Source organism: Dermacentor andersoni, chromosome 2 (genome assembly GCF_023375885.2).
Source record: "Dermacentor andersoni chromosome 2, qqDerAnde1_hic_scaffold, whole genome shotgun sequence".
Classification (NCBI taxonomy): domain Eukaryota; kingdom Metazoa; phylum Arthropoda; class Arachnida; order Ixodida; family Ixodidae; genus Dermacentor; species Dermacentor andersoni.
The window spans coordinates 19,669,963-19,695,523 of NC_092815.1; the positions used below are offsets into that span (position 1 = coordinate 19,669,963).

Genomic DNA, 25,561 nt, shown 5'->3' on the forward strand with positions numbered 1-25,561 from the left:
AAGCGACCGCAAGGGACCTGCGATGACGGGAGTATTCCAATGCTCCGTACAACCCTTACCGGCCCGTACGTCAGCTTGTGTGCAATGACAAGAACGGCTTATTTTTGGGAACTGTGGCTCTCACAGCGACTGCAAGTGCACAACACGCGAGTAGTTCGAGGCGGCTCGGCGGGGTGGCCTCTGACGAAGCTCGTTGACCCAGAAAAGACGCCGGCTACGTTGACTGCAGAGGAGGCGGGCAAACAGCCGCGTCATTTTTTAGCCATCGCGGCAGCAGTGCCGACATAAAGGGCAGTTGCGCAGTGCCTGCTTGTAACAGTTCAGTTGTCGCAGGACACCGCAAAGAGTGTTGTGGCACATCTAGACTGTCGTGCCGCAACAACTATCAGTGCCAGAAAGCGAGAAACGTTTTTTTTTTATTTATTTTTTTTCGTTTCTGGTGTACCACCATGCCTTGCAGTAGAAAAAATTTCACGTCGCTATTGTTTTGTCGAGGTTGTAGCCTGTAAGCAGCACGGGCTAAACTTTTTCCGTCAGAATTTTTTTTTATTGTACACTGCAGGCGAAATTTCGCCTGCAGGTGAGAGGGAAATTTCGCCATACGCTGCAGGTGAGAGGGAAAGGGCGTTTGAGGGTGAGCCGAGAAGGATGGTGGCTTGATGAGCGCCCAGTGTTAGAGGTCACGTGATAAAACGCGCGCAAGGTGAGACGGCAGGACGACAGATGAGCGTGCGGTACCCTGATGAAGCGCGCTGTTGGAGGGGCAGGTGAGCGGCGTCTCCTACACAAGCACGGCCGTGGGTGCGCATGGCTTTACCCGCGGCTGAGCACGTACACCACCCGCACAACACAGTACAGATCCGTGGCCCAGCGTATCTTCAAGGTAATCTCCGACGGGTGCAAAGACTGGGCGAGCCGAGACGTGTGTTGCTGTCTTCCCGCGCGCCCAGTTCTGTAGGTCGCGTAGTCTGAAGTTCCGGGGACAGATTAAAGCGAGGGACAGCAGAAGCGTTCGCTCCCCTTTCATTGCGCTATTCATCACGTCAGCCTTATGACAGCAAGTGTTTGCAATCACCGAGTGAGATCTGTTCATGTTTGCCTGTGCGCCCGTGACTACATGATTGTTAACTTAATTAGTCTGCAAATGTTTACTACAGTGCATACAGCCGATAAAACTACGAATCTTACTTAGTGTAATAGTATAATACCTTGCTACGCTGTCAATGCTTCATCTTTCGAACGAAGCTGCTACGTTTTTTTTCTGTTTTTTTTTTCTCGGTAAAGTGTATGGTCCGCTATGGTAAAGCTTTATTGAAAGAGGGATGACTCATCGGCCTATTAAGGGAAATAGAGTTCGGGAATTGGGAGATGGACAGGGCCAGCCACCGCGAGGAATTCTACCCCGCATGATTACACCATGCGGAGAATTCCCAATTCCACAGTAAAGGCGAACAGCGTTCGCAGGACACTGTCGGCCTCCGCCGAGGGACGGATCCGCTCCTCGAAGCTGGCCACTTTTGGGCATTCGCGCAGCAAGTGCCTGATGGTTGGCGTAGCTGCCGCTTTAAACGCTGGGCATAAAGTACATAGTATCTGCGACAGTTGTGTTCCTCCCTTTCCAGAGTGATGAGTTCGCTGCAAGATCATGATTTTGCATAGCACATGTATTTGCCTTATAATCAGTCTCTGTGAAAGTGGATTCGTTCTGAAGATGCTGTAGCGACCCGCGCGGCCGGTAGAGGCGGAGAGTAGAAAATGCTGGTACCGCGCATCTCATGGCAAGTCGTTGCAGATCATTCAGGCAGTGTTATACTAAGGTGGTGCAAGGCAGCGTTAAAGCTGCATTACGAAAGAAGGCGGGCCTATAGTTCTAAAGGGGCTGATTACTGCCATTTGAACCCATTTTTATGCTCGCAGCGTAGCAGTTTTTTCGTCTTTTTGTAGTTGTTCAGGCAGCATCTGCAGCAGATTGAGATGAGTGGTTTCCGTGCTCTGTCTCTCGGTGCCAGTTGCTACATATCGTGCTTTCAACTTGGACGTTTTAACGTGAAAATTATGACGGCGCGCATATTTGATAAGAGAGAGAAAAGAATGCAGAGAAAGGCAGGGAGGTTAACCAGAGGTAGTTCCCGTTGGCTACTTACTGTACACGGGGGTGAATGGTTAAGGGGGATAAAAGGAGAAAGAGAGTGGAAGGGGGAGATAGAGAGCAAGAGAGACGAGCACGAACAAACCGCCTACACTATAGAGCGGTAGGGGGCGGCGTTCTTAAAGTCTATCGTGAAGCCCCGTAGACCGCAGGAACCTCAATAACGCGAGTATAAGGCCTTCAACGCGGCTGTTCTTTCGGAGCACTGACCTAAAGCTTTGAGTTCTGATTGTGGATGATTGTCCAACTGGTCCAGTACTCTGCACATCACTTGTCTCTGGGCACTATATCGCGGGCAGACACAGATAATATGTGCGAGCGCCTCATCGCTGTTGCATGTATCGCTGTTGGCCATTCCAATAAGGAAACCATACGAGTTCGTAAACGCAACGCCCAGCCACAGACGGTACATCATGGTCTGTTCCCGTCGGGGTAAACCAGGCGGGAGATGCATCCGTATGTCCAGAGACAACGAACGCAAACGACACATGGGGAAAACGTTCGAGTCCCACAGGGGCAAAGTGCAATCACAGGACATCAATCGCAGCCCAGCCGCCGCGTCTGTTCGCGAAAGCGGAATGAAGACTCGTTGACCACTTTCATGCGCAGATCGGGCGGCTTCGTCGGCGTGTTCATTCCCGCCGATGCTACAATAAGAATAATAAGAATAACTTGAGCGTCTCACCATGTGGTAATGTGGTGACTGCATGCCAAGTTACAGGATCGTGCTTCCAGTGATGGTGCTCTTGGTGACATATGCTTGCATGCTCGTTATTTTTGTGATTCCTACCTTGATTCCTCTTATTACTGTTTTATTGAGTAGTGTTCTCGTCGTTTTGGGATGGCCTGCTCCAAGACGGCCAACCACCTTTTTTTGCTTATTCACTGAAGAAGCCCGTGTACGTGTGCCGCCTTCTTGTCTTCTCGAGCTGCAAGACCGATGACCCAAGATCGACTTGCTCACAAACAAGCCATTGCGATGTTCTTCATTTGTTAATTTTTTATCGGGCGTTTCGTTCCCACCTTACCACATCAGCTACTGTCTTAACAAATCTCAGAAAAAGAAAGAAAATGAAAACAAAAAGAAAGAAACATCTAAAACAAATTCGCTGGTCATTCAACTACGGCAAAACAACAAGCAGCCTTGTGAGGTTTCTACCGGTTAAACAACAGGCCACCAGACACCGTTGTAACAATATTCTTTGTTCTTGCGCAGAGGAACCACGCGTACCACGTGTTGAGCAACGGACCGCGGCCATATATGGGCCTGGCGCACTCCTAAGCCCAAAGTATTTATTCGCGCTAAAGACCGCGACGTTTCCTGTGTGCGCTCTCCAGTTCCGGGTGAGTCGACCAGGATCGGATTGTAGCTCTCCCAATCGGACACGGTATGACACCTCCGCGTATGCTTCCGCGGCAGGCGGGCAAAATGAAGGAAGCGGCAAAAAAGCGGATAAGAAAAGCATCGGCCGTCAGGTTCCTACAGACATCCGCAACGCCAACGCGCACACAGCGCTACAGGACAAGCACAATACGGATTATTCCTACCATTGTAATGTCTCTGCAGCAAAACATAAAACGTCCTTCTTGGTGATTTCAATGCACGCGAGATTGATTGGAACACGCTTAGGTATTCACATTGCAATCATTACATAGAGAACAAATGCAACCTGCTGTTGGACTTTCTGTACTTTTGTTCCCTCCAGCGGCACAGCTTGACCGCCGATTCTTGTGGCAACGTCTCAGACCGTTTCCTCTCGAATGCTCAAGTTATAGATGTCTCACGTTCGGACATTTCCCCTCTGTGTCCCGATAAGTTTCACCCGTCACTAAAGATATCTGCCTCTGTGTCAGCCCTGAGGCAGAGCTTCCCCAGCGGCATAAATGAATCCTCTCGCTTTGCTTTCAAGTGCGGTGATTCTGTTGGCTTATGTGATTTCTTGTCCGGCACCGATTGGTCGCTGGTCACAGACAAACCAACGTTGATGACCAAGCAGATCAGTTTACGAAGCTTGTTTTGAGCAGTATGCGCAAATGCACGCCCCAATACAGTCCTAAACGCTCTAATATATTCCCACTGGTTCCATTCTGAATTTATGACTGCCCTAAAGTGAGTGGAGGGAAGCATACCACTTTTTTTTCGGACTCTCTGCAAACGCCTCCATTAGCGGGATCGCGACTCACGTATTGCATTCTTGGAAAAGAGCGCCTCCGACTGGCCGACGGAATTTCGGAAGTATATCCGCAAACGGTCTAGTAAACGTGGAGAGTGTACTCGCCTGCCCTACCTTAGAGGAGTGGAAGTCCAAGCAGTCGCGGAATGTTTTGCTGCCCATTTCTCATCCTTATATAAAACTTCAGGTTTCAACGCTGATGTCAGTCAGCAGCACACGATGATTCCTACATCTAGTGCTGTGTTGTTTGATGAAGCTCATCAGCGAATGCCTTAAGCGCTTGAAGCCTTCCCTATCCTGTGGCCCTGATGGCATCACCTCGACAATTCTAAGAGCTTACGGCAGTGTATTTGCCCTAGTACTGACATTTATATTTGATAACTCTTTCAATACTTCCACTTTCCCTCATATGAGGAAAGCTGCTCGTGTGTTTTCTTTTAATTAAGACTGGCTGTAAAATTGATTTCTCGAATTATCTCCCCACTTCTCTTCTCTCTGCCATGTACGTCTAAGATTGTTGAGCTCGCTCTTCATAGCATATTATTTTTTACTGTGAAGAACTCATTGATTCCGAAAAAGCATGCATTTCTCACCGGCGGCTCCACTAACCCAAATCTCGCCGGTTTCATGACACAGATCTCCGCGCCGGTACTTCAAAGGCGGCAAGTTGGCACCATTTACTATGACCTCAGCAAAGTTTTTGACGTTGTCATCCACTCATTGCTTCTGATCACGCTTACGCACTTAGGTGTTGACTCGTTAATTGTCATCTCTTGCGCAGTTATCTTCTTGATAGGTCATGTTATGTTAACGTCAATGGCCAAACGTCTTCTTTTGCATGGCAACTAGCAGCGCCCCTCAAGGATCAGTATTAGCTAGGACCACTCCTTTTTTTTATTTTTATTAATGCCGATCACATCAATATCTTAAAGGAAATTCGTACTGTCGATGACCGTCGCACCCTGCAGCCTGACTTGTTTTATTCTTCCAAATGGTGAGTAAGCAGCATTCAACCTCACCTTGAATGCTGCTAACACCAAAGTCATGACTTTCACACGTAAAACAGCAAGCATTTCGATTTCTCGTTCTGTAGATTCTGCACCATTGTGTAAGGTCTATGAGACCAATGACTTAAGTGTACTTTATGATAGAGAACCTTACACTTTTCAGCTCATACTAAACACGTAACAATTCGTGGTATGCGCTCTCTTGGCTCTGTTTGCAGACTATCGAGGGAATTTGAATCTCTTACGCCATTCCGCAAGTTGTACACAACATTCTGTCTTCCTCAACTTGAACACGCGTCATTCGTCTGGTATGGCATTTCTAGATCCAACAGGGACATTATAGATCGGGCCCAGAAAATGTTTCTAAGCATGTATCATCAACGCTTTGCGAACACGGATACTGGATCTTCTAGCACTGTTGGATTATTGTCGTTGCCCTTACTTCGCTGCCAACGCAATCGCGCGGACCTTCAGTTTTATTTTTGTCAGATTACTTCACGGTTTCCTCAACTGTTCCGAACTTCCTCAGTTGTATCATGCTTCGTATTCCACGCAAGATCAAAAGAGAATATAGACCTTTCTAAGGTCCTGCCTGTCATCAGCACTCAACTCAACCAGTCTTTATAACGCTTATTTTCGTGATTTCGATAGTTGTTATAACTCGCTGTTATTCTTCTTTTCCGGGCTTTGCATTGTTGTGTCATAGTTTCATCATCATCATCATCATCATCATCATCATCATCGTCATCGTCGTCGTCGTCGTGGTCGTCGTCATCATCATCATCACCTTTTATATCCACTGCAGGACGAAGGTTTCTCTCCGCGATCTCCATTTACCCCTGTCCTGCGCCAACCGCTTCCAACTTGCACCTGCGAATTTCTTAATTTCATCACCCCACCTAGTCTTCTGCCGTCCTCGACTGCGCTTCCTTCTCTTGGCACCCATTCCGTAACCCTAATGGTCCACCGGTTATATAACCTACGCATTACATGACCTGCCCAGCTCTATTTTTCTATATTAATGTCAATTAGAATATCAGGTGTCCCCGTTTGCTCTCTGATCACACCGCTATGTTCCTGTCTATTAACGTTATGCCTAGCATTCTACGTTTCATCACTCTTTGCACGGACCTTAACTTGTTCCCGAGCTTCTTTGTCAGTCACGAAGTTTCTGCCCCATATGTTAGCACCGGTGGAATGTACTCATTGTACACCTCTCTTTTCAATGATAATGGTACGCTTCTAGTCAGGATCTGACGATGTCTGCAGTATGCGCTCAAACCCATTTTTATTCTTCTGTAAATTTCCTTCTCATTATCAGGATACCCTGTGAGTAATTGATCTAGGTAAACGTACTCCTTCACAGACTCTAGAGGCTGACTGGCGATCCTGGACTCTTGTTCCCTTGCCAGGCTATTGATCATTATCTTTGTCTTCTGCATATTAATCTTCAACCCTACTCTTACACTCTCTCTGTTAATGTCCTCAATCATTAGTTGTAACTCGTCCCCAGCGTTGCTGAACAGGACAATGTCATCTGCAAATCGAAGGTTGCTGAGATATTCGCCGGTGATTCTTACTCCTAAGCCTTCCCAGTTTAATAGGTTGAATACATCTTCCAAGCACGCAGTTTCATAGTTTGACACATTGTTCAACTGCCCTTCTGCTCCTTTTTCTTTTGTATTCGCATTGGTGCTTATTCACAGTGGACCTTGGTGTAAGTACACACTTCTTTTGAAGATGTGTTCTATTTTTTTTTTTTACTTATATACTCTGCCGCTTTCTTTTATTTAGCTGTTCTTTCTTCTGTGTATGCATGTGCCAGCGCTCAGATCGTATGGTTGTTCCTTGGCACGGTAAAATATATTATTATTATTATTATTATTATTATTATTATTATTATTATTATTATTATTTTAAACATCACACATATACAGAAAGAGATGCGGGCCAGCAATTGTCCCCCAGAAGGGACACCACGTCCGTCAGCTTAAATAGGAGGGAAAGAAAGGGAAAGTAGAGAGGAAGGAGAAGAGGAAGGAGCATAACAACACGTCACATCGCTCAGAGTATGACCGCTACAGAGGACACCAGAGTCCCGTAGTCGACAAGCATTCCAGCACAACTTTGTAAGTCTCGTGTCGAGTTAAAGCTCGACCTTTCAGAAATAATAAAACAAAAATCACTGAGCGCAGTTCAAGAAAAATCAAGCCCCTGGAACATGCTCAGCAGCACAGAGGGACCGAAAACTGCTGAAAGTTGAGCATTCGACACGCAAGTAATAGAAGTGTTTCGCTGCCCGTGTACAGTGCCCACAAGCCGGGCACAGAGGGCTCGGCGCACGTCCTCGTCGATCATCTACGAGTGAACGCTTTGTGAACGACTTCGACAGAAAGGCCAGCACACGTGCCATTTCGGGTCACTTGAATGTGGAGGCTAGAATATTTAGATAAGCTATGCACTGCAGTCCATAGGTAGACGGTGAAAACACGTAGCGAAAAGTCGGAACGCCGAGCAAGGCCCGCTGCCAAAATGACCGCGCAGGTTCTCTCGCGCGTGAGAGAGGAGGATAGTGGGACACCACCTCTTTTCTACGCTATATAGCGCTAAGCTGGCCCGTAAACCAATCCAAATTTAGCGCGCGTCAGTGGCGTACTCTCGCAGCCGCTCTCATCTTCCCACGCCATTGTCATGCATCGACAGAGGGCTTTCCCCTCGGCTGTCTCGCGTCAAAAAGAGCGTGTGCCGCTCACGCTGAGATTGATATGTGCACGTCGTAAATACCTGCACGTGACTGACAGCTCTCTCTCACTCTCTCCCGTCTTTCCACTAGCTCGGAAGGCTTCTGGTAAGGCTAATGCCAGCAACCGATGGTGTACGTGCGGTTTCACTCATTGTTCCTCGCCGCTTTTTCTTTCTTCTTTCTTCTTTTGTCACTATGGCAGCAAGACCGGTAGAGGCGTTCGTCTTGTTCACTGACATGCGACATGAACCGCATAGGGCAGTCGGTGTGGTCAAAGGCGGGCCTACGCTTACGAAAAGAACATTATTCAGCCAGCCTTCGACTGAGCTGCTGACACCACTATAGCGGGTGGTAGATGGTGGTGGTGGTGGATTGCAGTGAAATTTGGAAGTGCAGAGCTTGCTGCCGACACCAACCTGATTTGACAGCATTGACGGAGCATATAAGCCTCGCAGCAAAAAAATAAAAAGAATGTCGGATCGACACCGTTATCTGATTGTATATACAAGCCTCGCTCACCGTCACAGCATAAGGACGAAAAGGAGACACACGCACCTCTATTTTCTTTCTCCCTGTTTTTCTTTCTGTTTTCTTTCTTTCACATACGTATAGCGTCAGGACAGTAAGTGCTCGTTGTCAAGGCAGGCTGCCTCGCCCGCGTATACGCTGACTTCGACGGGAGTGAGCCCCATACGCGAAGCATTTCACGTAAACACCCCGCGTCTCAGGTCTTTGCACTTCTCCGGCAGACACGTAATTTCGCACTCAAGACTCAAGACCAAAAGCGCAAGAACAAACGAACAAAACAAAGACCGGAGACACGGGAAAAGACTTGGGCGGTCGCGTAGTTACAGCCGGGTGTGGGTCAGTCGGCTCAATGTCAAGGTGTCCATTACGAGGGAGCACTTGGAAGCGTGAGAGCGGCCGGACCAGGAAGAAAGCCTGGGCGGCCACGGAGAGCACGTAACAGAAGAAAAGGCGAGCGCCGGCGTGGATGACGCGTTGCGAATGATGATGCGCAACACGCCAGGCACTGCACGCGCGCCTACGAGGAAAACCGCGGTGCCTCGGTGGGCCTCGCGGCACGCGTGCCCCGTCTCGGACGCGTGTCGTCCCTGGTCCGCCCGTCGCCCGCCTCGTCGTCGCTCGAAGAGAAGTGGCGAACCACCGTGCGTCCTTGGGACTTTGAGATATGCGGGCGGCAACGCCTACTGGGCTTGAACCCACGGGAAGGACACCGCAGCGCTATCCCTCCTACGATTGGCACCAGTTTTGGTTTCGCTGTGAGCATGGAAATACTCGGGTCTAAGCGACAGTTTGCTTCGAAAAGCGACACGGCGCCGAGCAGCGATACATTGTCGCTCCTGTTGCTATAGGTTGGTGAGCTTTTTCCCTCATCAACCACAATTTTCGTATTGTGAAAGAAACAAAAAGAAGAGAAAGAACTGATATAAAGGTTTTGGTTGATATAACGATCAGTCAAGTCCTGAAGTTGGAAATAAGGCTATGGTTGACACTGTAATTAGTCTAGCTTATCTTGATTAACCCGAGTTCTATAACACGCATCTAAAAGAACCTGGAATGTCGGCCTGTGTGGTCGCCGCAGCAGAATGGGATCAAGGAAATGAGTTTCCTACGCCCCCAAGTGACTTCTTTCGTGCATGTGATCTTCCTGGTCTGCCTTCCTGTACATTTTATTTTTGTCTTCCCGTAACCCTCTCCCTAGTGAAGGGTAGCAAACTGGGTGGTTATTTTTCTGTTAACCTTCCCACCTTTGTCATCCCATTACTCTCTCTTTATCCAAGACCGCACAAGCTCATTTCGGAAGCTCGCGTAATGCAGCAGAACATCATAGCCACTGAGCGACCTCGACCATTTTCTGTGCTGTCGCCAAGAGCTGAAACTCGCGGACGCGACAATTTATCTGAGCGTTGCGGTTGAAGTTCTTCAATACAACGCTTCGATTCGTGTATTTCCGTATCATCCGTGTCGTGACAGTAATGCTCTGCTTCGCACGTGCTCCGTTCCTATTTCTTTCTTTTTTTTCCTACGGACAGATTTGCCGTACGGGCAGGTGCTTTTCTTTAAGGCTGGGCTAAAACTCTATAGTACAACCCCGCAAATGAAAGTGCGCGTCCGTATAGTAAAACCTCAGCCATGACCGCGATCTTCTTATTTCTGCGTTTCGCGTTGGAACGAGTACCGTTTGCGTTTAGTTTGTCGCTGACTCCATACAGCTGCACTCATGGGGCCGCGTCTTTGTCCATGCGTTTGCGTAGAAAGACGCGCTGAATTTTGAAGACTCAGCTACCGCAAGAACTGCTTCATCACGGTTCGCTACGAAGACGCCATTGAGTGAACGACTTGCTCTAAGATTCCACCCTTTAGTGAGAAATGCTGTGACATACTCGAAACCAGCGTTGAAACGTCTCAGCCAAGACAGTGACAAGTACCGCACGTTTCTCCATAATTTGCACAAAGTGACTAAAAATTGGGCACGGACTGTTTGTGTGGGCCATGTCCCCTCTTGCAGTCCCAATAATTTTTGTTTTGCGGGTCGCGTGTAGCTAGCTGGCACTGGAACTCTGCCTAAAGACTCCAATGCTGTTCTTATAAGGAGAATTCCACGGAACGCATGCACTAACACCATAATGGTGCAATGAAACAGGTGCTGTTGTCCTGAACTGCCAACGGGAGATGTGTGTACTTAAATATATAGTCCCGTTGCACATCGTGATAGCAATGACAACAACCTGCCGATGTTTTTACATATTTAAGCGTATATAATGCGAGTGGCACGTTTTTTTGCCTCCTGTGTAAAATAAGCGAAATGCACTTCTTTCGACAGCGTCGCAAAGAACTTTACAAACGCGCGATCGGTTTTTCCGGACACATTTACACATACGCTTAGCAATGTAAGCATCGTGTGTATTAATAAACACCGTACGCCCCGAAGCAGAGGCGCAATGAAGACTGGCAGTGCTATGTGTGCCTCGCGCGCCTGTTTGACTGCTTAAAACAACGCGAACGCATGTTGACAGCTGTTTTAGAAAGGACGGAGTTGACAGAATCCTGAGAGGAGACCATAACGGAACGGGAAGAGAAAAGCGGCGGACTTGAAACTGCTAGAAAAGGGAGAGGGAAAAAAAAAGAAAGCACGATAACGAAATATGAGCTCGGCACCTGCGGAATGAGAGCAACGCGAGCAAATACGGAAAGAGAGTAAGAGCGATGGTCCGGTGATGTGACGGGACCGATTGGCTTCGAAGAACGCCTCCCGATGCGTGGCCCGGCGTTTTATTTTTACGCTCGCCATTCGGATACAAGTGCGAGCCATTGCAGCCTCCTCCTGTCAACCGCAATCAGAGGTAGGCAAACACGTCGTCGACTCGAGAGTCCTCCTCGCTGCCCGGCGGCGACTCCAAAGTGGCCTCTTCCAATACCGTGGCAGCCGCTGACCCCAATTCGGCTGGCTGTCCTGTTAAAATGCGCTTCTTCCTAGCAGCATCCGAACAACGCGCCCGCGCGCTCAGTGAGCAAGTAAACGTCTAAACGCAACACCGAACAGCTGCCGACAACAAAGAGTGGCAAACGACTTCCTATGTGCTCCAGCGCACAAATACCGTGCAACACGATAAGGCCGCAGCGCCGTTTTCGGTAAACCACGGGGCCGAATTTTCAAGGCTGTTCGCGCGTGACTTCCTGATTCTACCGGCACATGTGTGCTGGCCATTCGCGCATGGCATAGCTAATGCGACAAAGCGTCAGTCGCAATCCGTTCATACACGTCTACTGATTATGTGAGGGTAGCCCTACCTTTTACGACGCTGCACTCTTTTGTCGAGACGGAGCCCAGTCGCGAAGCTGGCGTTTCCCTTCTACCGATGAATATTGGGCCGCATTGCGCTCAAACGAGGAGGAGGAGAACGGGTCCGCGCACATCGGGCAAGGCGTGATGAATCGCGCATGGCATGCCGGACGTGAGAAAGCGTCAGCACTTGGCGACTTTTCGACGGCGAGTGGAGGCGTCCGTGCTTATTTTCTCACTCGACAGACTCGTCCTTCCGCGCCGCCCGCTTCCGCGGAATCAAACGCCGAGGGGAGGTCGGGTCAAACGGAAGCGACCCGTGCGGCCGCGCTGGCACGTCTCCGGTCTAATCGCGCCGGTGACTCCCGCGCATTGGCATGCGCCGTCTTCTTGCCTTTGTGTTTGCGCCCGGACCAGACACAACAGCGTGCTGAATCCCACCTTGATTTGACATCCGAGGCTCGATCACGCCCATTCTTCTCGAAGCATTGCATTATGCAAAATGAAGGCGCGTTATCTGTACTAATGAAGCGAGGAATGTAAAAGCCTAATAAACAACGTCGAAATGCTACCTTAAAAGCCGAAGGTGCAAAACAGCTGGGTCGATAACGATTCGAATTTAGATAAATGTCCATAAATGACACGATCATGTGGGTTTAATTTTTATTGGAAAGTAGCGTTCAACAATCATCGCACGTTGATGGAAATGAAGTTGTCAGGAGGTTCAAGCCATTTAATTGTAGAGAAATGAGTTGGAGCCATCGTGTGTTATCAGCAAGCACCATTAAATTTCATTTGGTTTTGAAGTTTCCTTCATTGGTGTATACGAGAAGAGATTAAAAAAAAAAAGACAGTTCACCCATGTACCAACTACTAGAAGCTCTCCTGCGCTCTATATTCATGCTCCACAAATTCACGTTGCTTCGTACTTTACTATCGCTCTTCAGTGTGTGAACTACGCGATATATTCGCTTAGAGCATTGTTTCTGCAGCATCACAGTCTCCGAATCGTACGCGCTGCGTATATGCGCATGCCTGTCCTTTTCTTTCATAGCCCGATAAAATTCTGTGAAATGGACACACCAGTCCACGTTTCAACTTACGCAGAAGCACACACAGTAAGCTACGAACACATGCCACAGTGAGCAAAATCAAAACACGAACTAAAGCAGCGCGCCCGTAATGTGCCCAATTACACACTTAAACGGCAATTTGCCACGAACAATAGACTTTATCCGAGGGGGTAGCAGAGCCTACCGCTGCTGGGTGCGGCTCGCGGCAATTCATTGCACCCGCGGATCGCCGACGACAGCCCTGTCGCATCCCAGCCGCTTCCGCAACAGCAGTACCGTAGGAGCACGTCCCTTGGCGACAGCCCAGGACACAAATCACCGCGGCGACGCGTGCGCGAAAGCATTCGCTTAGACAATCGAAAGCATTTCCCAGCGCTCTAGCTAGGGCTGATTCTAGCTCGAGCTAGCTAGGGCAGCCCAAGACAGCAATTCGAGCACAATCGGTGGATAAAATTGCAAAATGCGAGCACGTGCTATGTGTGCCGCAGCAAATCCTGCGTTCAGGTACTCGAAGCCGACGCCCTCGGCCTCCGTAACGGCACATGCGCTGCTAGAAAAAAATCTCTCGCAGCGTGTGCTCGAAACAAGGGAACGGATTCCTATGGACAGGGCATCACAGTTAAACAATGCGCATGAACTGGAAAAGCCCACAAAACGTGTTGAAATGCAGCTCCGCAACAAGAGCACGACCAGAATCAACGACTCCGTGGAACGCAACGCTTGCTTTTGCTGCTCTGAGTTCTTTCTTTCGTTTTCCTTTTTTAACACGGCAGAACGGTCACAGGTTAAAATAAGGGAAGCGCCACTTTCGGCACTATGACGAAACAGTCACAAAAGCTCTAACAAATGAAGTGCCAGTGTGACCGTAAGAATATGCAAGTTTCCGCAGCCCCGAATAGAGAAACTGTCGCTCCCACTATTGCTGGGCAACCGTTTCGTTAAATCTGAAGGACATTTGCTAATATGCATCTACTAGTACTGCCTCTGTGTTGCGACTACTTATAGGAATCGCGCAATATGTGCACGTTTTCACAATACAAGTTAGCCTATACTGTACACTTAAAGTGGTTGTTGGGGCGGTCATGCTATCAGTATTCTGGCATGCCTATGTGACAAAACCAAAACTTGAAAACTCTAAAGTAACGGAATAACAGAGTATATAACCAGCGCAGCACGGCAGCATATAGGCGCACAATTTGTTGTCAATTCTGCAGAAAGGTTCTCAGCGCAGATTCATTGAAATGTGGTATAGGGGTCTTCAAGGTTTCATCATAAGCGCGTCCATGTCATTGGCTAACGCTAACGCTAACGACGGCGCATGCGACGATTACGCTAACGACGGCGCATGCGCGGTCCGCGCGTGGCGTGCTAAGAGCATAAGGTCAGACGCGACCACGTGGATGCGACAGACGCGCACTGCGCTGTGCTGCAAAAGCGATGAAGGCAAGCGAACGCATATATAGCCGCTGAGTTGGCAAGGCGTATCAACTTGGAACGAATTTTCAGGACAGCACCAGTTCCGAGATGTGAATTTTCAGACCATCCGTCGAAATGCATTGGCGTTCGAGATAAATTTTTAAGAAACCGCTGTTTTATGCATTGAAGCACAAAAGTAACTGAAACACCAATGCATTTCGACGGACAATGTGAAAATTAATATCTCGGAATTGCTGCTGTCCACAGTAGATACGCCGTGCGAACTCAGCGGCTATGATTCGTAGATTGAAACGCGTGGCGTAAAGTAATTAACCAAGAAGTTAATTACTGTACTTACGTTAATTGTTCAATTAGACGTTTTTATTTCTGGTAGAAGTAATGGCTGCCTCATCGAGTAATTTAGATCAAGGGTTGGAATTGTGCTGTCTAAGGCAATCTTTAAAAATTTGGTGCAGCTAAAAAAAAGAACAGCCTGTATATGGAATTTTCAAAAATCGCCTGTGGCAGATAACATAATACTTGTCCTTGAGCTGGATTATTCGAAGAGGCGGACATGGCTGGGAGGAGAAATCGAAACACACATTAAACTAATTAACAAACATTCGCTAATTAACTTAATTAGTTACTTTACGGCACATATTGCAATTTACGAATTGTAGCCGGTGGGCTTGCAAGACGTATCCACTTGAAATGAATTTCCAGGATGGCACCAGTTTCGAGATATATTCCAAAGTGTGGAACGAAATACATGGGCGTTCTAGTTACTTTTTCGCTTCAATGCATAAAAGAGCGCTTTCTTTAAAAAGTGGAACAACAGTGCATTTTGAGGGCAAGTTTGATGTTGCATATCTCCAAACTGGCGCCATTCTGGAAATTCATTCCAAGGCCTTGCCAACTCACCGACTACAATTCGTAAATTGCAATATGTGCCGTAAAGTAATTATTTCAACAGATCATTAGTGTGTTTCTGTTAGTAAGCTGAATATGTGTTTCGATTTCTCGTGCATGTCCGCTTCTCTGAATAATACAGTTCAAGGACTACAATTATGTTATCTGCAACAGGCTATGTTTAAGAATTCCAGAAAATTTAAATATGATCAACCTGCTCTCTCTCTCTCTCACACACACACACACACACACACACACACACACACGCACGCACGCACGCACGCACACACACACACACACACACACACACACACACACACACACACACACACACACACACACACACACACACACACACACACACACACACACACACACACACACACACACACACACACACACACACACACACACACACACACACAGCCTCCAAATCTGCCATTTATACAATTGCCCCAAGGCACTAATAAAGAAGGTAATTAATGATATTTTTAATTAGTCGTGTGAAGCTCACGTTATTAGCGGCAAGGTATGTCCGCCTCGCTTTGGAACTCGTTTGCAAAAACGCGAGTTTGTCACTCTCATTATTTTTTTTTTCATAAAATATCTGTATGATAAAAAAAAAAACTTTTTTTTTGATCATGAGTTTTGTATATGAGTCACGTATACCATATAAAATTTTCCGGGCTTCACTTAACAGCCTCTGTCTGTCTGCATTGACGTTTGGTCAACGCATTTTGCCTTCTGCAGAACGGGAAATCTGAAGAAAAGAAAAGACACGTGAAGAATTTCTAACGGCAGCACAGCAAGTTCGTTTAATGTTTTTGATGGTATTCCGAAGCACTGTAACGAAATTTGCTGAAGCACACGGGTCACTTAATTATGTACTCTTGGAATACCTGGCAATGTCCAAAATAAACGCGAAGGACCTCGCGTGTTTCAGCAGTTAAGCGGTTCATGCACCGACATTTCTTCCGCCTTTCCATTTGCTGCAGCGATGGACCTGGAAGAAGGCAAGGTGGGAGGCACGTGGCTGGGCATGAACACTTCCGGCAAGGTGGCATCCCTGCTGAACATCATCCAGCCCCTCGACGAAATCACCGGCGACGAGAAACTGCCCAGAGGTGACACAAGCCTTGGCTTTAGCGAGCTTGAGCACCGTTGGAGCGCCTCGGATACGATTGATATGAGTCACGCATAAAGTGCCAGATATCAAAGGTGGTAACAAATAAACTGCGCAAGAACATTTTAATGAAAGAAATCCGAGCATTGAAAAACCGGTCGCGGACAAGAAGACTGCCAAAACACGCGCTTTTCCTCGTACCGTCTCGCTTCATTTGCATATTTTTTCGTGCTCAGATCCCCTTTTATTAAAAAGTTTAACCAAATCGTCCAACAATAGGTTCTACCGTGCAAGAATAAGTTATTCTCAGTTTCGGCGCAATGTAATGTCCACAAGTGAAGCAGAGGTTGAATGTTGCAAGCAGCAGCAATTTGCTGCTCCTTGCGGATCTGCGGCTGACTCGCACTGTCCTCAGTGCGCCATCACTAGCACCGATAGCGTGTTACACGGCGAATTTTATCGGCTAATGTGGTTCCTCCTCTTCACGCATCTTAGCATGAATGGAAAACTTTTATAGCAATTGTAACAATAACTCTCTCTCTCTTATTTATTTTTCTTTATTGCAACGCTGTTGTTAGCCTTCGACAGTCCTGCTGCCTGTCCGCCCACGCCCCCTGCGCTGTGATCATTACAAGCCTCTACCGATTTTACTATATTCCTGCTGTGTAACAGCTCCACCAAACTTACACATCAAAGTAATGTCACAGAGGGACAGTTACACAAGTACGATAGATTCCTATTAAAAAGAAAAAAAAAAACAAATGCGAATGACGACCACAAGGACATTTATTTATTACGCGCACGCATAGGACACACACACAGAAACACTGGCATCGTACACCCGGATAATAAAGGGAGAGTGCGAGAAGGACATATAACTTCGAACACCTTCCGGAAATTCTAAAGAGACGAATAGTTCTTCTGCCGCGTACATTTTATGAACGCCTGCACAAATGCTTCCTTCATACAATACTTCGGAGCGACATTAGAAGCAAGGAGACGCAGTGTTCAGGCGAGTGTACAGAACACGACTGCTTGCAGGCCACCTGGCGGTGCGGTACCTGGAAGGCGTCCAGGACGGCATGAGCTACCTGCGGGACCTGCGGCGGAAGGCCGGCGACTACAACAGGTTCCTCCTCGTCACGCTGGACGTCAGGTTAGCGCCGGCATTTAAGCCTTTCAAACATGGCCCAACTGTTGCCGTGATGGTTGTACCAAAGTCCTTTTATACTTCTTTAAGTATCAAATTCCTTCACACGTTAATCAATTCTCCTCGCCTCTCCTCTCTAGATAACTACTTTTTTCAAAACCCTCATGTACGAGGAATCACCATGCTCTAAATATCTCAACCTTTTTTGCCCGCACTGATTCCTTTAAACACATTTTTTTTCCCATCAGCAATTGAAGTCTGGAATTCATTACCGGGTAACATCCGCTGACCACCACTGAAACAATTCACGCAAGCTTGTTTATAAATGTTGTATGTTTGTCGTTCATCCCACTCCTGCAATAGCCTCATTGAGGCTGCAGTATAAACAAACAAACAAACAAACAAACAAACAAACAAACAAACAAACAAACAAACAAACAAACAAACAAACAAATAAATAAATAAGAAATGGCTGTAGTTATGCTCTGTCGCAAAATGCGACCACTTACAAACTCTCATCGACCACTTTTTCCAGCGCTATAGGATGGCGGCATACGTAGCCACGGACGATGTACTCGTAGCAGTTACGAACCAAAAGTCCCAATATTCATGCGCATTTTCTTATTTTTTTTAGTAGCTGTCATTTTATGTTTCCATCCTTATGTCATGTCATGTTATGTCATGTATGTTTCCATCCACGTTTCCTTATGCATGTAATGATTGCGCACTGGAAAAAGTGCCTGAATATAAATATCTGGGTCTTTAATTTACTAATAACATGTCCTGGTCTCATCATATCAATTATATTTGTAATGAAGCACTTGAAAAGCTAGGCTACTAACGGCGCACTCTGCACACCGCTCCTTTAAAAGTTAAAGTAATCACTTACAAAACAGTTATCCGCTCACTTTTGGAGTATGCCTGTGTGGTATGGAATCCACATAGGAAATCAGACACCGTGAAGTTGGAAATGGTTCAGAAAAAGGCTATCAGGTTCATCTACTGTCGATACGATAGCAAATTTTCTCCGTCTTCTAAATTTTCAGAGTTAAATCTAACTACTCTCAGCATTCGTCGCGACACAGAATCCCTAAAGCTCTTGCACTCATTAATTAACTCACCAAACACTTCTTCCCTTAGTACATACATAAAATTTGCTGAACATTCCTCATCTAAGAGGTATCACCATCTTAATATTGAACCCTATCGGTCACGAACTGATACGTTTAAATATAGTTTTTTTCCCTCTTAACCATTGAATAGTGAAACTCGTTGCCTGGTGCCATTCGTTTTCTTCCGTTGTACGATTTCTTGCTTAAACTTGAATGTCATCCATCTATTTTTGTTTTTTTCTCTCTGTCTTGCAGCTTACGCAGCACATTTCTGTATGCTATACAACTGTATAATTCCCCAGCCCTAAAAGGGCTGCAGTACGTAAAAATAAATAAATAAAAATAAATCAGTAACAATGCGTGCGAAATGAAGACAACTATCGCTCTTTTTTTTAGTAGCTGTCGTTAATAAAGATGTGTGTGAAATGGACTACTATCGCTAGATACGCGACAAGACTAAGAGTTACACACAGGCTTCCAGCGATGGAGAAGCCGCAAGCATAAAAATATCGCACTTTCTAAGAAATTTGATTATTAAGTCGAAAGCCTTAAGTAGGTCATGGGTCGCAAAATCCGTTGTGCGGCGTTATCGAAAATTTGACCGTCCGGTGTTATGGCACAAAAATTTATAGTGCCACCCACGACTATTAGTGGGACTCGAATCCACCACCTCTGGTGGGAGTCGAACCCACGACCTTCCGTGGGACCGAAATTCAATGGCCCCATAATTTACGGTGCCACCATTCATGACCAAAACACACGACCTTTGGCGTTAATTAAGGCACTCGAACCCACGACCTTTGGTGGGAATCGAATTCTCGACCTTTGGTGGAACCAAAATTCAATGGCACCAAAACTGGTAGTGCCACCATTGATGATCGAACTCACGAACTGTGGTGTTAATTACGGCGAATTAAGGCATAGTTTTGAACCCATGACCTTTGGTGGGAGAAAACAAGTAACAGGAAGTAACAACGCATTGGAATGGGAATGTCAAGTAATTTAATGAATGTCTCGTGAGCTCACAGGCTTTCGCCTTCATTCCTCTTTAGCCTACGCTAAAGCGACGGTCAACTTTTTTATTATAATGTTGCGTTTAAATATAAAGAAGTCAGACAAACAGAAGAAAAAGAAAAGAGAAGGAAGGAACAGGCTGACAACCACCCCTGAAAGAGGCACAATGCATGTCAGATCTTCATGAAGAAGGGGAGAGACAGAAATGAAAGGCAGGAAGAAGCGAAGGAAAAACAGGATGACCAAATTACAAAGACTAAAGTAAAGCTGCAGGCAAATAATAGAGCCCGGCAATATAAACAGAAAAAAAAAAATAATAACGCAGGTCTAGTAGGGGAATGCAAAATGAAAACCAACAAACAAACAAAACAAGTACACTCGAAAGAAATAGGTTGAGGTCTTGTCACTCACAACATATGACCGAAAATAAGAGGGTAAAAACTAACACGCCGCAAATGAGACGCCAACTCGGCTGTCTTTAGGAAAGGCAAGCGGATGCGGTGGGACTGAGACGCGACCACTAGAATTCAAGCATTCATGGACGTGTACGCTGCAGACGGAAGACGATCACAGTCACTTGGATGCGCGCTGCACAGGAAAAGCAGAAAGTGCTGGCAGTGCACTTGAACAATGTGAAATATATGCAGCACGAGTCACTGAAGCTTGCTAGCCCAGCACGTAGCTTTTCATTTCCAATAGTAATGAGAAATCTTATTGAAAATTGCTCGTATTCAATTATAAACCTGAGAACAGCTGCACCAACATCTTGTCTCGTTCCCAAACACTATAGCGCATACCCACTACGGGGTCTGGCCAAGTGCTTTAGGTTTTGTTTCACGTGCGAGAAAACTAGGACGAGTCTCAAAGCTATACTTCTTTTTTCTCTGGACAATACCTCGAACTAGTTGTGGCAGCAAATAGTTGCCAGGACTCTTCCGTGATTAAACTACTCTTACCAAGTGGTAGCTGCTCTGGATAACGTTACCTACAGGACGGATTAACTTACAACTAAAAGAACAAAATGACGAGCGCATTGGGAGCTTGACATCTATGATAATGCCTAAAACATGTTATCTTCTTTTAACTTCAACTACTTTTCTTTGTGAGGCTAACGCTCTGCGACAGCTCTCATTAAAATGATTTGTTTGTTTGCAAAATACGGGGGCAGCATTCTCCAGCTATGAAAGGCCGATGTAATCGGAGGACTAGTTCCCGATCATATATCATTTGCAGTGCTTAACCCTTTCTCTGCAAGTTACTTGCATATGAATATATCGTATTAGTCTTTTAAGCATGTCGGCATTAGAGTTTGCGATGTTCCAGTTTACGGTCCCGTTTCACTTGATCACTTCCTTTTCCTTCAGCTTAATATCAATATAGAACTCTGCTGGTAATTAATGCTCTCCTCAGTATTACCAGAAACATGGATGCGTACGACTCGCTGCGTAGACCTAGAAACTCAAACCCTCGAACATGCATTTGTATCTTCTGGCGTAGCTTTCTTAAGTTATCAATGTCGTTGCACGATTTCTCTGGTTCCAGAGTAGTTAGTTCGGTCACGTGCATTTCGGTTAACACTGCTTCAATGCCGTAATTATCATTTAGGGTGTCGGTCGCCTGCTTCTAACTGCGATCGGAAAACTAAGCCCTCGGATACATTAAGCTGCTTTCCCAGTTAGTGATGATATTAAATAGCTAATTTTTTTTATCTTCAGCCATATCTGACCTTTGGTGTACTGCTGCGTTGAACGGATGCCATGATGTTTGCCACTTCATCTTATCGCCGCCAAACTTGAGCCACTTAAGCTTAGGAAGCTTTATCATGTTGGTGTTAGTTAACCTTGTTTTTCAGTCATGACACTCTATTGTTGGAGGGTCAATGAGTCTGCTGCACAACCAATATATTGATTGATTCTGTAAAGAGTTGTTCTGATCGTCGAGCCGTACTCAATAGCTCTTTCAAATTCCCCATCAGTTGTCTCTGGGGTTAACCTTTTTTTTTTTCTATTTCTTCGTTGTCGCTTTCAGCGTTGCGGAAGTTTAATCTGGGTTGATACGAGTACCTGCCTGTCCGTCGCGACGGAGACTGCCGGTCCCGACGTGGGGCTAGCCGGGTGCGCGACGAGTTCGCGTCCTCGCCGGACCTGCAATAAAGTTTATTCGCTCACTCACTCACTTGATACGAGTGACAGCACTCGCGGCTCTCCCCTTCTCTTCTCAGCCTCTGTCCCCACATTGGTTATCTGCGTTCTCAGTGCCCTCCGCTCCTTTAGCAATATGTATGCGTCCACCTTGTAAGGTACAGTTAAATCGATGGCCTGCATCTTATGTTTGCTCTTTTTATCCACGCAAGACTCGATCTCGTCGTGGTGGCCTTGCGTGCTTCTGTCGTCCTGTTGGCTCAATCTGCGGGTACCTCCTCGAATCACGCCGTCTTCTGTGGCTCCGCAATCGGTGACGACCGGTTGCCAGTTGGAGAAGGGCCGCAAGAATCCTGGTTTTACGGCACCATTTTGTAGAAACGAGACAGAGCCGCTATCACGTTGATGATGATGAACCTCTGTCATGGCTCGCACCAACTAAGGGGGATAGCCCAAGCAATGCCTCATTTGCCCAAGAATCGGGCGGCCATCATGTCCTTGTTGTTATTGCCTCATGTTCTCGCTCTTGTGACCAAACGATGACTCACACCCACAACAGCGAATTGGCCAAGCAGACGGTCTGTGCTTTCTGTGCGTGTTTTATTCTGCTAAAGTAAATGCTCTATTTTTACGCAGCCCTTCAAGGCAGGACATCCAAGCCTGCTGCTATACGAACGCCCTCGATTCCCCACCAGTTCACCTAAAACCAGGTGAGAGCCTGCTATGCTTAGTACGCATGTACATTTATTAGGTGCGTGAACATGTGTATATATGAACGCATAGCGGGACAGAATCATTGCTGTGTACGCTATCCTTGCAATGTAAGTTCGTTATTGGGCATTTGAATTTCCTTATAGCGAATGCAACAGCCCGTTGAAGCATGAACTGGCGGTTCAGAAATAATTACTGCCCTATTACCAATTATATGTTCCCTTTAATGTTAGAATACTCTGTACATGCACAGTAGCCGACGACCTAACTAAGCGCTAGATATAGCAAATCAGTTCTGTAGAAATTCATAGTGTGGAGAAGGTTTCATGAAAAGGGGGGAAAAAAAAAACGTCATCCACTCGAAAGTACCACGAAGCTACAGAGGAAACCCACACTGCAATTCTCGGAAAAAAGGCATCGCGTTTAAAGAAAAATTTGTCCTCGTCCGGGTGTCGAACACGGGACCAACGGCTTTCCAGGGCAGTGGCTCCGCCAGCGCAGCGAGCCCTTTTCGAAAAGTTACCCGCATATATCAGCGGTGTAATCGTGCTGAAGAAGCAGCAAGAGATAATACCCTTCTTTTTGTTCGGCGTTGCGAGAAGGGACTTTCCACAACGGCGCTTACTGCTTACACCGCAGGTTTCCACGCCTTCGGCAACAGCAACCCGCTGCGTCCGTGGCGAAAAGTGGTCGAGTCGCGGGCGCAGTTCGGCGACATCGTGCAGCGACAGGGCAAGGTCGGCCGCAAGCAGGCGCTGCTCGACGAGCTCATCGCGATGATGAGCAACAGCACCGAGTGAGCGCTCCACGCCCAGACACTTACGCACAGGAGTAAAGTACAGCATGAGAAAGACTGTGTAATTTAACTTGATACTAAAGTTGATCTAAAAAAATTACCGACGATTACGTTACTTCCTAATGCGAAATTTGAGCGCAGCAAATAAGCTGTTTCACCTTTTCGATAGATTGAGGCAAAGAAATCGAGCAACACATGTATGCGCTATCACAGAATTTTTTTTTTATTTTTCACACGTATTCCTTTAACAAAGACTCCACTAACAGTTCTTGACAGTCATGAAGGAAGCTTTGTGGTCGGAGAAATAGACTGATATATGTTCGACTTGGTACACCAATGCTTGATTCTCAAAGACGAGATCTATACAAGTGCCTCGCGAGGTTGTCACAGCCGTGGGACGCGTTACGAGCGAGAGGAACGGGATGAACGGGACGGCGATGAGCTTCTGCTTCAGCCTCGCTTACTGCTGGTTGCTCTCGACGGCGGCGATGAGCCTCCGCTTCGGCGGTGCGAACGGCAGGGTCTTCTCGGCGGCGGCGATGAGCTTCTGCTTCAGCCTCGCTTACTGCTGGTTGCTCTCGACGGCGGCGATGAGCCTCCGCTTCGGCGGCGCGAACTGCAGGGTCTTCTCGGCGGCGGCGATGAGCTTCTGCTTCAGCCTCGCTTACTGCTGGTTGCTCTCGACGGCGGCGATGAGCCTCCGCTTCGGCGGCGCGAACGGCAGGGTCTTCTCGGCGGCGGCGCTTAGCCTCTGCTTCGGCGACGCGTACTCCTGGATCATCTCGACGGCGGCGACGGTAAGCTTCTGCTTCGGCGGCACGCACCTCTGGATTCTGACGGCGACGGCGCTGGGCCTCTGCTCTTAGCAGCAGCAGCAGCAGCAGCAGACGGAGGACTTCCATCGGTCGTCTCGCTCATGGCTCAGAAAGAACTGGCAGATAATTTCGCAGTGGCGAACGGCAGCGGCAATTTCGGCTCGGGCGGTGCACATATACAGATCCGCCGCCACCGATCTGGCTCTCTGATTGCCACCGCACAGGGCGAACGGCAGCGGCAATTTCGGCTCGGGCGGTGCACATATACAGATCCGCCGCCACCGATCTGGATCTCTGATTGCCGCCGCACAGGGGTTGCATTGGAGGAGGAGCGAAGAAAGGAATTAAGTTCGAGCCGGCGCTTTGACAACCGGAGACTCGCAGGAAGAGGGGGGAGGGGGGCGGCGTGTACACCCAGCGGCAAACGATGGGGGCAGAAGCGCGCGCAGCAAGCGGACAACACGATAAAGGGAGGAGGGAAGAGATAGCAGCGACTGACTGATGCCGCTGACGCCGATAGTGAGTCAACCCCAGCTGCGGAGTTGGTTTCAGGGACAACGCCGCCGATGCCGACACAAACAATATGATACCCTCGCTTCCGCAGCGCTAAGAACCAGGTCTAGCCGTGGGAAGGCGGTCACGTATTCGTCGACGTGCCGGGGCCTACGTGAAATAACCGGCGCGTCGGCAACTGAAGAGCACCCTATCCGCCACACAAGAACAGGGGGGGGGGACCCTTTCCTCCTCTTTCTGCATGGCGGCGACGGTGTTCTATGCAGTCACGTTATCTTGACTCTCTAGCGGCGTCAGCGGCATCCAGCGGTATCAGTCGGTCGCTGCTAGCGCTGGGGGGATGAAAGGGGGGCGGAGCTGGTTACGAGGCCGACGACAACGCCGACGACGACGCGAAACCCAGGAACGGACGCCAAAGAGCTGCGCTCTAAAACGCCGGACCTGACGTCAAGACACAGAGTGAAATTCTGACGTCATGCAGCAGTAAGACTGGGCGTGATGGTGTTGCTCACAGCAATAATAATAAAAAAGAACTATCACAGTTTCACCATAAGGGCGAAGCAGTGAATGCGATATCAACATGTTAGAATATTACACCAAGTGTAAGACTCGTGGCTGTAGTGGCAGTATGAATTGAAGTAAACGTAAGCTAAGTAAAAACTACCTGTTGTGCTTGGGGTCCTCTGTTTGAATTCTGCCATCGGACAATTTCATATATGTTTATAAATAAAAGCCAACGTCTTTCTTAGCGACTCTACCACTACTTTTTTGTATGGGGTATGTTTCAAACCCCTTTCCTGCGGTTTGAAACAAAGCTGCGCCAATTGTTTTCAGGTTTTAGCTGTTATTTTTTACGCACCTTTAATATTTAAATATACCCGCCGTGGTTGCTCAGTGGCTATGGTGT

At 47.4% G+C, this 25,561-nt stretch overlaps 1 protein-coding gene and 1 long non-coding RNA gene across 2 annotated transcripts in view; one reads left to right on the top strand and one right to left on the bottom strand.

Moving 5' to 3' along the window:
* Positions 1 to 13,055, bottom strand: part of LOC129387840 (uncharacterized) — a 48,037-nt gene extending 34,982 nt beyond the window's left edge. Inside the window, exon 1 of the long non-coding RNA XR_008614992.2 lies at positions 11,890 to 13,055. This is a non-coding gene — a long non-coding RNA (uncharacterized lncRNA). The remainder of the gene's footprint in view (positions 1 to 11,889) is intronic.
* Positions 1 to 25,561, top strand: part of LOC126542799 (transport and Golgi organization protein 2 homolog) — a 51,001-nt gene that overhangs the window by 21,653 nt on the left and 3,787 nt on the right. The window contains exons 2-5 of the mRNA XM_050189876.2: positions 16,275 to 16,403; positions 17,444 to 17,558; positions 22,456 to 22,529; positions 23,170 to 23,326. Coding sequence (XP_050045833.1) covers positions 16,275 to 16,403; positions 17,444 to 17,558; positions 22,456 to 22,529; positions 23,170 to 23,326 — 475 coding nt within the window. The remainder of the gene's footprint in view (positions 1 to 16,274; positions 16,404 to 17,443; positions 17,559 to 22,455; positions 22,530 to 23,169; positions 23,327 to 25,561) is intronic.